This window comes from Neoarius graeffei, chromosome 1 (genome assembly GCF_027579695.1).
Source record: "Neoarius graeffei isolate fNeoGra1 chromosome 1, fNeoGra1.pri, whole genome shotgun sequence".
In the NCBI taxonomy this organism is placed as follows: Eukaryota; Metazoa; Chordata; class Actinopteri; order Siluriformes; family Ariidae; genus Neoarius; species Neoarius graeffei.
Window position 1 is genome coordinate 78,130,991 of NC_083569.1, and position 13,277 is coordinate 78,144,267.

General features: G+C 41.5%; 1 protein-coding gene across 1 annotated transcript; it reads right to left on the minus strand.

The window, feature by feature from the left end:
- Positions 1–10,290: 10,290 nt before the first annotated feature.
- Positions 10,291–11,289, minus strand: gpr185b (G protein-coupled receptor 185 b). Its single transcript, XM_060925001.1, has one exon. It carries the CDS (start codon positions 11,287–11,289, stop codon positions 10,291–10,293), a length of 999 nt encoding a protein of 332 aa, XP_060780984.1.
- Between the last annotated feature and the right edge of the window lie 1,988 nt (positions 11,290–13,277).

The following is a 13,277-nucleotide window of genomic DNA, read 5'->3' on the forward strand; positions in this document are numbered from 1 at the left end:
AAGCACAACTTTATTCATCACACATGCACACACATGAGCCATGAGCACACACATACACCCAGAGCAGTGGGCAGCCATGCTAACAGCACCCAGGGAGTAGTTGGGAGTTAGGTGCCTCGCTCAAGGGCACCTCAGCCCAAAGCCATCCCATATTAACCTAACCTGCATGTCTTTGGATTGTGGGGGAAACTGGAGCACCCGAAAGGGACCCACGCATACACGGGGAGAACATGCAAACTCCACACAGAAAGGTTCGAACCCAGGACCTTCTTGCTGTGAGGTGACCGTGCTAACCACTACACCACTGTGCCACCCAGTAGAGGACCTGGGTTAGATATGTCTGCACATAATTTAGGAGAGAAGAATTCAGCTGTTACAGACTAATTTGAACCCAAGAAATGTGTGCCAAAATCACTATCCGGGGCAAACTAGCCGAAAATTATCAATCCAAGATGGCTGCCGGTAGCCATATTGAAAATATCAATTTTTGAACCACTCACCACAGGAGTACGTGCAATACCTCATTTTATGGGTTTTTGGGTATGGGGAATCCATTAGTGACATCATTTTCATTATCGAAGGGAAGGGGAACAAGCTATGGTCAAGGACAAGGTAAGAAAAAAAAACACCAAAAGTTGGCCAAAATTGCAGTTTCACAGAAAACATGAGAAAAACAGAATAACCTTACCTCTAACATGAAATCGTGGAATTGGGAGACCTATGCACGTAATTTAGGAGAGTATAAGAAAGCAAGCATTTGATTAATATAAAGAAATTGTATTTTCAATAATACTATTATAATCAGTGGAATGTTAAAGTGAAAAATACAAAACAAAACGTATTACTTTAGTAGGCGTCAATATCTTGAGAGCCTAAATGTTTAACAGACAATAATACAACTTTTAACATCATATTATTACTCTTTATGTGTCACATAAAGAGTAACACAATAATAATACCACCGTAATACCAGCGGCCATCTTGGATTGGTAATTTTCAGGCTGTTCGCCCGGGATCGTGATTTTGGCACACATCCCAAGTTATTCCTTGGGGTCAAATTAGCCTCGAAGAGTTGAGTTATCCTCTCCTAAATTATGTGCATTCATGTCTAGGCCAGGTCTTAGACTATAAAACGCAAATCAATTAAAATTGTAATCGGTGGCAAATTGTTGCAGTAAAAGGGAAATAACACACTTGGGATGTGGTGTTACAGGAAAACAATCAACTTCAGTGTAGTAACAGTACCTCTTCGCTCTCACTGATTATTATCCTGTAACAGCACCCCAAAGTGTTTTATTCCTTACTTCAGTTAACTATTGCTACACCTCATTTAAACTCAGCACTTAAACCCTATAATCTACCCCAACACCCAACAGTAAATCAGTACCTAATGCACAAACTGTATACACCATGATAAATAGGATATAAATAGTATACGCTATAACCCGCTATATCGAACCCCTTGGAAGACATCCAAATAGTTTGTGATACCGAAAAGTTTGTAATACTGAAATGAACCCACTTGTCACACCAAACTCACATAAAACAAGGCCAACTGTGTTTATATTTATGCTTAATTCACTTACATTTACACAGTAAAGGAAATAAGTCGCACTTGCTGTTGTTTCCTTGGCACATCATCTTTCTTTTCAGCCTGTCACGTTGATTGCAGTTATGGATGAAGCCTCTGCGCACTTTTGCTTTAAAAGTCGAAATTGAATTTTTCAGGATACCGTATTCTTTAGACAAATTCATTGCTTTCTCATCACACAGGATATGAAGTTTGTCTTTGACAGTGTCATATCCGCTCGCATGCAGCAGCACTCCTCAAACTGCTACTCACCTACACGTGCACAACGCCATTAGGACTAACTACCATGCACCTGTTCCAGATTAGAGCACAATCACAGAGCGTGCTTAAAAGGACTTTCACTACACACAGACTTTGCGAAGTATCCACACTGTACCTTGTGTCTCACAGTCCTTTTTGTAGCACTGTGTTGATATTCTGGTTTCCGAATCCTTTTTGTATTTTGCCCTTTGTCTCTGCCTTTGATATGTACCTCATTTGACCATTACCTGTTTCTCAACTCTGATTTTTGATCACTGATTTGGATCTGTGTGCCAGCGTGTTTTTAAATAAAACTCTTCCAGTGAGTACATCTGTTACCCCTTTTCCACCAAATCAGTTCCAGGGTTGGTTCACAACTCGTTCAACTTGCGAGCCAGCTGAGAACCAGTTTGCTTTTCCATAGCTTGCGGTGCTAAGGGAAGCCACGTCATTACGTCGCTGTATACGTCAGTTACGTCACTATGTTTGCATAAACCTTGGCGCGAATATCGAAGCAAAAACAACACGGAAGAAGCAGCAGCAACAACAACAATAATAATAATGGCTGACTTCGCGTTTGTACAGCTGCTGCTTCTTGTCGCTTAAAAATGGCGATCTTTCGTGGTCTTGTTATTGTTGTTGGTCTTAACAACTCCGCCCCCCCACTGACGTAAGCGGTTCTTTCCTCTGGCCCAGCAGAGAGTTGGTGCTAGCCTGGAACCGGTTTTTCTGGCCCCAGAGCCAGTTCTTTGTCAGTGGAAACTGAAAACCCGGTTCCAAACTAAGCACTGGCCCCGAACCAGCCCTGGAACTGCTTTGGTGGAAAAGGGGCATGAGTATCGCCTGCATTTTCTGACTGACAGAGAGTAGCTTATGTTTACGAGTAAAGACTTGAGTAAAACTGCCTTTAGCTTGTAAAGGAAAGTCTTTTTTAAGTCAATGATCAGCATTTTTGATAACTGTTAGTGATTAACACCTAAGCGAGGCTAGTTAAGCCTTTGTTTTATGGCGTTAACATGCATCGTTAACTTGACTGTGGTCTTGATTGCTTATTGTTAGTCTCTGGTGGGAAGAGAAACGTATTAAACCATACGTGGTTTGGGGTTTTGGGGTTGTTTTTTTTTTGGAAGACTCTGACTCTGTCATTAAAGGTAAGGGATGTGAACTTTATATGCAAAAGTTCAAAGTAATCTTAGTTATACGCGAACATTCATTATAGCAGGGCTGCAGTGTATCTTGCACAAATCCCAATACCCATGTCCTCTCTCACACAGTCAAGGCACCACAAAACACAGAGCCTGCAGGTGGTTGTTGTGTTTTATTTCACAAAGTATTTTCTTCATGTACTTTTTTGTTTCTTTCATCATATATGTACAGTATTAAAAAATAAATCATTTTCATTCTGGGATGGATTCCACATGTACAGTGCAATGTGGAGCATGTCCCGCTCATAAAGTGCATCGTACTTATCATCAGATTTGAATTCACAATACAAAGAGAGAATCAAACAAAAATAACACAGACACGAACTGATAGTTTACATCACAGTATTGTTTAAACCAGTGATCGTTCTCAGCCGGCCACTCGTTTATCCTGTATGACATACAATTTCCACCAAAAGGGACCCATGATTTGTGCTGATTTTTTTTTTTCCTTCACAAGGTTTCCATTCTCACTCTCATGCATGTGGAAGCGTAAAAAGAAAAGGTTGCTGGCTATAAATGGACATCAGTCGCTAACAGTTCTAATCTGTGTATCTACGGAAGTAATAGTCACATTAGATGTATGTTTATTTCTAGTAGACTAATGATTCACTCTTTCTGGAAGTCTTCCTCCTCTAATGTTGCTTTCTGAAGAAAAAAGATGAGCTCTGCTTAATGGCCCAGAAAAGGGATTTCAAGTGCTCCGGGATAAATTTAACATTTCGTGCCTCACATTTTTCGGCACTATTTTTAGGAAAGCCAGATTTAGGCGAAATAAAGCATCCGTGCGGTTTGGCACTGTCTTTCAAATGTCCTCTCTTCCTGTTTGGAAATGCAAGCAGCAGTGTCATCCAGTAAGACCACATACCACAAAACCCTTTTTATTTCTTTCCATGTCCCCTTCCATCTTTAGCATAGACTGTAGTGCCTCAAATATACACCTCCTTGTGAGATTGTAATGCTATCTAGCAGTGATTAGACAGGTCAGTGCTGAGCAGGCAGCAGGAGGTGGACATCCATCTGTCCACTGTCTGACTCAGAGAGGACACTCCAGTGTGAGGGACGGAGCCAGTAGGACACCATGCGGAAAGAAGGCAGTGAAAGCATGCACGAAGGCTAGTCCCGGTTTCCCGAGGGTGTTCTGATGTATTAAATTAGAATGCGGATACATGGAGCCACCCACTAACGATGAGAAAACATTAATGGTTCCAAATACAGTGACTGTTACAGAGGTAACAAACAAGCCATCAGAGAAATTAATCACAATGATGACAGTTTAAGTGTAAAACCGAATTTTGAATGTTTGTACTGCGCTGGTGGATGAAACAGGATTGATGGGAATCTGATGGAAGATCATCACAGTTGAGCAAGTCTTTAAAATCTTGGGTCATATATTAAGAGTTACATTCTTTAGCCTAATTCTGGAACCGTAAAGAGACGACTGCCCGGATTTCTAGCTATTTTTATACAGAGTCTGGTAGTTCTCATCATTCGACATTCCCAAGAACCTTACTTTCCTAGTAAGAGGCAATTTGACAAAAAATATATACACACAGTACTGTACAAAAGTCTTAGGCACGTGTAAAGAAATGCTGTTGACCAAAAATGGCTTTAAAATAATGAAATGAAATGTTTCAACATTAAAACAATACCATAAACAGTAAACAGTAAGCCATAATAAATGAAACAAAGTCAATATTTGGTGTGAGACGACCCTTTGCTTAAAAAAAAAACAGTAGTCTCAGGTACAGTGAGTGCAGTTTGATAAGGAAGTGAGCTGTAGGTTTTACTGAGCATCTTACAGAACCAGCCACAGTTTTTCTGGACACTTTGACTATCGCACTCGCTTCTTCATTTTGCCCCAAAACCCAGTTTGTTATGTTTTCTTTTTTAATCTGAAAGTGGACTCTTATGCTGCTCAGATACAAACTTTTTTTTTTTCTGTAACATTTAATTTTGTGCTGGAAAACAAATGAACATTTGGACTCTAAAATGTTTTTGTACTGACTCAATAATGCAGAAGTCATAAAATAGAAATCTATAACAAAGTTTGTATAAAAAAAATAGGGTGCCTCAGACTTTTGCACAGTACTGTGTGTGTATATACAGCACCAATATTTCTCATCTCTAATATATCTACATGTCTAGAGAATACAAAAGTTAGCATCCTGGTCCATCAGGGAACCTTAATGAAAATGTATATGTAGAATCCAATTAACCTTTCGAGACACCCCCCCCCCCCCCCCCCCCCAAAGACTGTACCAAATAGCAAGAGAATTTGAAATGCCCGATAGGTTCTAGGTATCAAGAAAGAAAAGAATGAACAGCAATTTGAAGTTTGTACAACATACAGTGAGGTCCAAACATCTGACAGCACTAATGAAAATGCTTCTATACTGCAATATTTTCTAATTTAATACAACAATTTTCATTACAAATTATATTATTGACAACAACTTGAGTAAAAACAATCCATCCATCCATTATCCATAACCGCTTATCTTGTGCAGGGTCGTGGGCAAGCTGGAGCCTATCCCAGCTGACTACGGGCGAAAGGCGGGGTACACCCTGGACAAGTCGCCAGGTCATCACAGGGCTGACACATAGACACAGACAACCATTCACACTCACATTCACATCTACAGTCAATTTAGAGTCACCAGTTAACCTAACCTGCATGTCTTTGGACTGTGGGGGAAACCGGAGCACCTGGAGGAAACCCACGCGGACACGGGGAGAACATGCAAACTCCACACAGAAAGGCCCCCGTTGGCCGCTGGGCTCGAACCCAGGACCTTCTTGCTGTAAGGCAACAGTGCTAACCACTACACCACTGTGAGTGAAAACTAGAATCTTTAAAATATTTACATGAATTCTTGAGTTTCTTAGTATTTGGTGCGTCCCATTTTTGCTTTAATGACCATGTGAACTCAAGCTGGCATGGCCTCTACAAGTTTGTGCAAAGTCTTAAAATCTGTTTTAGATCAAATGCATCAGTGTCATCTGAAAACATGCTTCAATAGAAGAGAATAAACATAAGGAAACTCTGACCTCTTGTACAAAGCAATTAACATGGTCAATATCAAAATTTTGCTTCCATTTAATTAGGAACTTAGAAATAGAGCAAAGCCTTGAAAATGAAATATGCAAGATATCGAACATTTCACTTTCTTTGTTTAAAATATTTCAAAATTCTAAAACCTGTTTATTTCCCATTTTAAATGAAAAAATGGGGAAAAAATCCCAGATTTTCATTGTGGTTGCAGAATTTTGGACCCCACTGTATATGTACAAATTACTACATACACTTAAAAACAGGGTTCCTGAAGGGTTCATTGAATAATTAAGTATTCTTAGTTTCCAAAATAGGAGACTGGGACTCGTTCTGTCAGGGCTTTTCATTTTCTATGAGCATACTTTAAATTTAACTCATGTCCTGCCATGGTCAGATCTGGTGAAGTTTCTCCTTTATGATGCTATGATGATAGAAATTATACTGTTTGTTTGCCTTCTTTTTCTAACAAATATATTTAAGTATGTAAGTAAGAAAGACACTACTAAAATTATGGCACTTTTTGCATCAGCAACACTCATTTTGCTTGTTTTTTTAGAAACCATTTACAAGAATACAGATATACACACACGCGCACACACACGTTGACACCACCATGTTGTAAAACTCATGCCCTGATGTGTATAAAAATAGAATGTATCTATACAGCATTGCATATGAAAAATAACCCTAGTGCCCCTGAAGAAACTGAATCTATGCCATCCCATTAAGTATAGTTCTGGATATATGATACCTAACAATACAGACTGGCATCAGAGCATCAAGATTTTGAAGTGGGCACATATGAATGGCCACTGATGCCCACTCAAGATACAAGTTAAGTGATATAAACACACAATTAGCTCTTTTTCTTTCTCATACACATCATACGTTTTCCAAAAAATAAAAATAAATAAATGGAGGATCTCAAGAGGTCGGACTGTAGGACAGCTCCAAAATAAAGTCCACCAGATAACGTGTAGGTCACTAATGTGGCTGAGGTGTGTTTGTGTTTGTTTGTTTTCAGGGCCTCCACCAAACATCAGGCCCTTAAACTTTTCATAGCTCTGATTTTAAGAGCAAAACTGGTTCTTTGATCTGTTCAAGTGTCAAGGTTAAATTAGCTCTGTTCAGGGTTCATTTGAGGTTAAATTAGCTCTGTTCAAGGTTAAATTAGCTCTGTTCAAGGTTAAATTAGCTCTGTTCATGGTCAGTTCAAATGTTGAATTAATTCTGTCGATGGCCTCCTTGAGATTAGCATTATCAATGGTCAGCACACATTGATAGATTATTGCAGTTAATAATAAAATAAGGTCCAAAACAAGATCATACATTTTAGACAAGGGAGTGAAAAGGATTACGGCTTTTTTTCACCACTCTTCCCAGTAGGGAATGTTGTTACAGCTATTTCCATGCAATTGGTTGACCACAAAGAAAGTATACACTTCACTATTTGAAAAAAAAAAAAAACACCAAAAGTTAAAATCCACAATACAAATGTGTATGTTATATTAATATCTTTTTTTAATACATCTGAATGACTGTTAGAACGGTTTGTGACTCCACCAACATCTTTAATTTTTTTTTTCTTTGATGTATAGCACTGTATAATCTGGGATTGGTTAGGACAGCTTTTGGTCCCATATATTTCGAAGGTCATGTGATGCTTGAGGGGACAAATGTTCCAATGCCCTAGATTTTTTTAATTTTTTTTTTTTTTCAAACTTGGGATACCATTTTAAACGGCATCTCCAGTTAGTATTCTACATGTGCAGTTATGGATGGATTTAATACACAGCCAAAGTTTTGAATGACAGTACATGGTCCATTTTCATTAACCTCAATTCAGGAACATTCAGTCCAGTGCCTGCTGCCCCAGTTACCTGATACCAATATGAGCTATTAATATATTTACATCTACACTATCATCATGTTTTGTGTATATCAGAGTTTTCATGATTTCAGAAGAAAGGTGCCTCATGTACTTATGATTTATAATTGGTGTTACACTGTAGTGCAGAATGTAATCTGGAGTTCAAATTCCATGCATAATTGTAAACTCATCAGGAGAAGCCAATTACTATATATAAAAAAAAAAAAAATAGGTTAAAAAGACAGGGCAGGTTTTAGTGTGTGTAGCTTTTTACAGTTGAGCAGAAATCCTATAAATTGGTTCATTTTAATACTTGTGTCAGTTTGGATTAGACTGAGAAACTAGAGAAAGTCTTCGCATGTTTCGTCAATCTAATTTAAGCCTACGATTCAATTCCAGTTCTAGAAATAATATTGAGTTGAATGAAGCTTATTAATTCTACTCTGTCTACAAGGGTTTATCGAATTTGTAGTTAAACATTATATTTAATCTCATGATTTGCATTCTTGGAAAAGAGACGAAGTCAAGAATCTTTCAGCGTTCTTCAGACTGTCCCTGTAGGGAAACCCCAAAAGATTCCATGTAAAACGCTGCAGCATTCGCTTTTCCCTTTTCAGGGAGGGTTATAGATTGGAGACATCATGGATCACTGGTTAAGGCTTTGGACTACTGATTGGATAGTTGTGAGTTCAAATCCCAGCACTACCAAGCTGCCATTGTCAGGTCCTTGAGCAAGATGCTTAACCCTCAACTGCTCAGTTGTATCCTCAATTTTAAAAGGCTTTCGATAAAAGCATCAGTAAAGTGTATTGGAATTAAAGAACTATCCTGCGAACCTGTGAGGATGCAGCACAACCTGCCCTGTCTTTATCTGTGCTTAATAAAGTTGTAAAATGAACATCTGGACTGAAGAGAGACTGCAAAGTGCCTGTGGATTTTGCTCCTAGAGTCTTGGGGCATTTTTTGCCCCCTAATGCCATTTCTATGTTGCAAAGGAACGTGGGGCTTCAGGAATGGCCTGATCAGCGTGCTGGCTGCTGTCCGTGGTACTGAAGGCAGTGCACATAAACGTACTGTATCTATGGCAGTATGTTTATACCAATGACTGCAAAAAAACATGAACAGCATAATGTTGCTAAAAAGTGAAGCAACCTCAAGTCTAGCATTCCTCCTGGCTGGCTACAGTATACTGTCTAGCACTGCACATCTCAATGTGTTTCATTGACAAAATAGTCTTTTTTCCATGTCACTTTTCCAGTCTAAACTGTATTTCCATCTACAGTGTCCAATTCGAACAGTTAATTCAAATGGATGACCTCATTCTAATTCAAACAGCTAGTTCATGCAGATACACTTTGGAATGAAGTGACTGACAGCCTTGGCAACACACTGGAACATGGCTGGAAGGTGTACGTGACTCCAACTAATGGGAGAAGGGGGTAAGCCTACCAATTGAGTGTACGTGACTTCAACTCTCATCTCTACTGTGCAGACTCTGGCTCCAGATAGCAGCAGAAAGTCCCTACTGTGCAAACTCTGGATCTAAATTTGACAACATGGTGGAGGAGTTTTGGCTTCATTTCTATAGAACAGAAAGGCATAAAGCCATGCCATCCATGTTTTTTGCAGTCATTGGTTTATACTATATCACACCAAGACATTTCCAGGGATTCTAGACTGACGGCCAAGGTTAATATGCAAATATGACACTTCTGTCAAGACAGTTGCACGGTTGGTCACAAATACCAGTTTCTTCCATTTCTGGAGTCTTTCGTGTCTCCATGAAGCTATGAAGGCCAATTGAAGGCACAGTGACCAACTCTGATGTCAACTAATAAAGAAGGACATTCAGAAGCAGACTCATTTTCTTGGCACCATAATTGATTGATATATATATATATATATATATATATATATATATATATATATATATATATATATATATATATATATATATGGCTAGGTGTGTTCGTTTAGGGTGTTGGAATTTTGGCCTTTGATTTACGATATAAAGGATTTGATTTGCCTTTTTACTGAACCTTAGCTATTCTGCTTTTCTATTCGTATTGTGCACATTTGTTGCCTACTGGCTAGATATGATGAAATTCACCACACCAAAAACATTGCTTTATATGACCTATCAGTGGGCACTGATCCCCACAGCTAGTAAATAGCTTTGAGATACTTTACCCCAGTAACCATATAGCATAATCAAGTATGGACTTTTTGTTTTCTGTGTTTTTCTTGTTTTGTTGGGGTTTTTCAGGGGGGTTGGACAAATTCCATCACCCACGATGAAAATGAAAGCTCATATAATTCTATGTGATCTGACCTATACATCACTTGATGTCCTTGGCCTTTGTGAGAAATTGGCTGGGACACATCCGCAGCAGGCTAGCCACAGGGATTTCTGAATGTCTGGGTTTCTGAAGGCGTAAATGATTGGGTTTATGACCGAGTTGCATGTCGCTGGCAGTACTGTGGCATATGTATAGATCATTGGATAGCTAGAATCTGCCACAATGGAATACATGGCGAAGGGCATCCAGCATGCGGCGAAAGTGCACAGAATGGCAGAAAGGGTAGAGACCCCTTTAGTAGTGGAAATAGCCATGAACTGGTGCTGCACAGCAATCTGCTGCGCGTGACGGAAGGCAATCTTACAGATCTGCAGGTAGAGCTGCATCATGAGTGCGAACACGAGCAGGAAAGTCACCGCAAGGACCACGGCGTTGTTCTTGGTGACGGGGCGACAAATGCTGCAGTGGGCCTCGTCCTGGAGACAGTTCCAACCAAGCACAGGCAGCAGACCAAGCGTGATGCACACCAGCCAGATGAACACCACCATCATGTAGGTAAAAGTCACTGTGCGTTCCGTGTTGTAAGTCAGTGCGTTGTAGAGAGACAGGTAGCGGTCCACTGTGATAGCCAGGATGTTGAGCACGGAGGCAGAGAATGCAGCAATGAGCAGCCCGACTGACACCAGCGTCACAAACTCCGTGTTGAACATGTAGATGAAGATAAAGTTCAGAATCAAGCCAAGGCCCGCAAGCAGGTCGGCGAAAGCAAGGCTCCCTATCAGGACAAACATGGGCGCCCGCAGGGTCGGCGTGTAGAAAAGGATGGCGATCACAATCGCATTCTCACAGGAAATGAGTGTCCCAGTCACACACAGCGCAATGTCCCAAGGGCTAACGGTAAGGGGCTGCAGGTCTGCAGTGTGCACAGGCGACGAGTTGCGTGCGTCCTGGAAATTCCACACGCTGACTGTGTTCACAGAGGAGGTGTTTTGAAGTTGGTTGCTCATTGCTGCTGCAAGAGAGTGAATCATAGCTGAGAGAGAGGGAGAGAGAGCGAGAGAGAGAGAGAGAGCATAAGAACATCAGAATGACCTGTTTAGGACAGGCTCCAAATCTATCCAAAATAATCATCTCCTGCTCACAGATACTAGAGCTGCAGTTACTACTTGCAGCAGCATCATTAACTGAAAAGCATCAATATTTTTGTGCCATCATGACCCACACAAAGCGACCTCCACCCTTCCCCAGCAAGCACCCACACTATGGAAATGACATCATTTAGAGGTCAAAATCGGTTTTGGTCGTGCTCATGTGTCTTGAAATGTGCGTCAAGACCTTGAGCAGGTCTTTCAAATAATGCACCGTTCACTCGGGATCTATTTTTAGACGTCGTCTAAAAATAACCCGGGTCTCCTGTGCAGGCGTCGTGCATTGCGCCTGCACAATCTGACACGGCGGCGCGCGCCACACAACTCGCTTCATTCATAAATTTTATTCGTGGTGAGCCGCGCGCGCGGTGCTGAGCTCAAAACAATAGAAATATATCTCCACTGTGGGAAAGACACCGCCAGGGAGGAATTAAGGGCTGTCAGGAGAGCATGCTGTTTAAATGGCATAAAGGAGAGTCATTCATTCATGCGCACACGAAAAGCAAACATCCCATCGTACCTTAGTGCCATGAAGCTGCAGTGTGTTTCCCTCTCAGCTCGCACTTCTCCTCCTTCTTCTCCTCCTCCTCCTCCTTCTCACACATGGAGGATACAGGACAGGCAGGAAGATGGGGATGGAACAAACACCTCATCAGGTCCTTATCCTGTTCTTTCCATCCTGGTTTGTGCAGTCGTGCGTCTTGTCAGGAGGAAACCTGCATGGGCCATCAGAAGCGGTTCTTCACTCAGCATTGCGATCAGATCCAGTGCATGAAGCTGAACCGCGCCGCTGCCTGGCTTTGATATGTCCCCGCCCCTTCCACACGCCACGCCCACGATTCTCCTGCTTTGACGTCATGCGGCTTCACTACAGTCATGATCGAGTTTGTGAATCAGCAGCAGACATCACATTAATAATAAAACGCCATCAAGACAACACCTGGCAAATCCTTTGTGCTTGGACACAATGTCTTTTTTTTTTTTTCTAAGAGAACTGTCCACTTTATCCAACATTATTATCTCATCTCATCTCATCTCATCTCATCTCATCTCATTATCTCTAGCCGCTTTATCCTGTTCTACAGGGTCGCAGGCAAGCTGGAACCTATCCCAGCTGACTACGGGCGAAAGGCGGGGTACACCCTGGACAAGTCGCCAGGTCATCACAGGGCTGACACATAGACACAGACAACCATTCACACTCACATTCACACCTACGCTCAATTTAGAGTCACCAGTTAACCTAACCTGCATGTCTTTGGACTGTGGGGGAAACCGGAGCACCCGGAGGAAACCCACGCGGACACGGGGAGAACATGCAAACTCCGCACAGAAAGGCCCTCGCCGGCCACAGGGCTCGAACCCGGACCTTCTTGCTGTGAGGCGACAGCGCTAACCACTACACCACCGGGCCGCTATACATTATATAATCTATATTAATAATAAACCCATCTCTTTCTCTCACACACAAGGTGACGCTCAGAGATGTGTAACACCTCCACATGTTGTGCCTTAGGCTAGTATCTCACTGGGCTGCGACAGCTTGCGACAAATTGCGAACGTCATTCGCGAGAGAGTTTCAAAAGTGTCTTGAAACATTGGCGGGGCTTCTCGATTTCCTCGCATGAGTCGCAAAGTGTCGCTCCTTCGTCACTGAAATTTTGAACGTGTTCAAAAAATTCACGCGACAAAATTTCCCTCAAAAGAGCCGCAAATGCGTCGCTGGTGTCGCGAAGCCGTCGCGAACCCTTCTCAAGTCAGTTTCCGTGAGGCTTCCTCTACTTCCCTGCCTGCCGAGAGAAAGCCGGGCTGCGACAGCCTGCGACTAGTTGGAGACACAACAGTTCTGGTAAAATATGCGAATATCAATT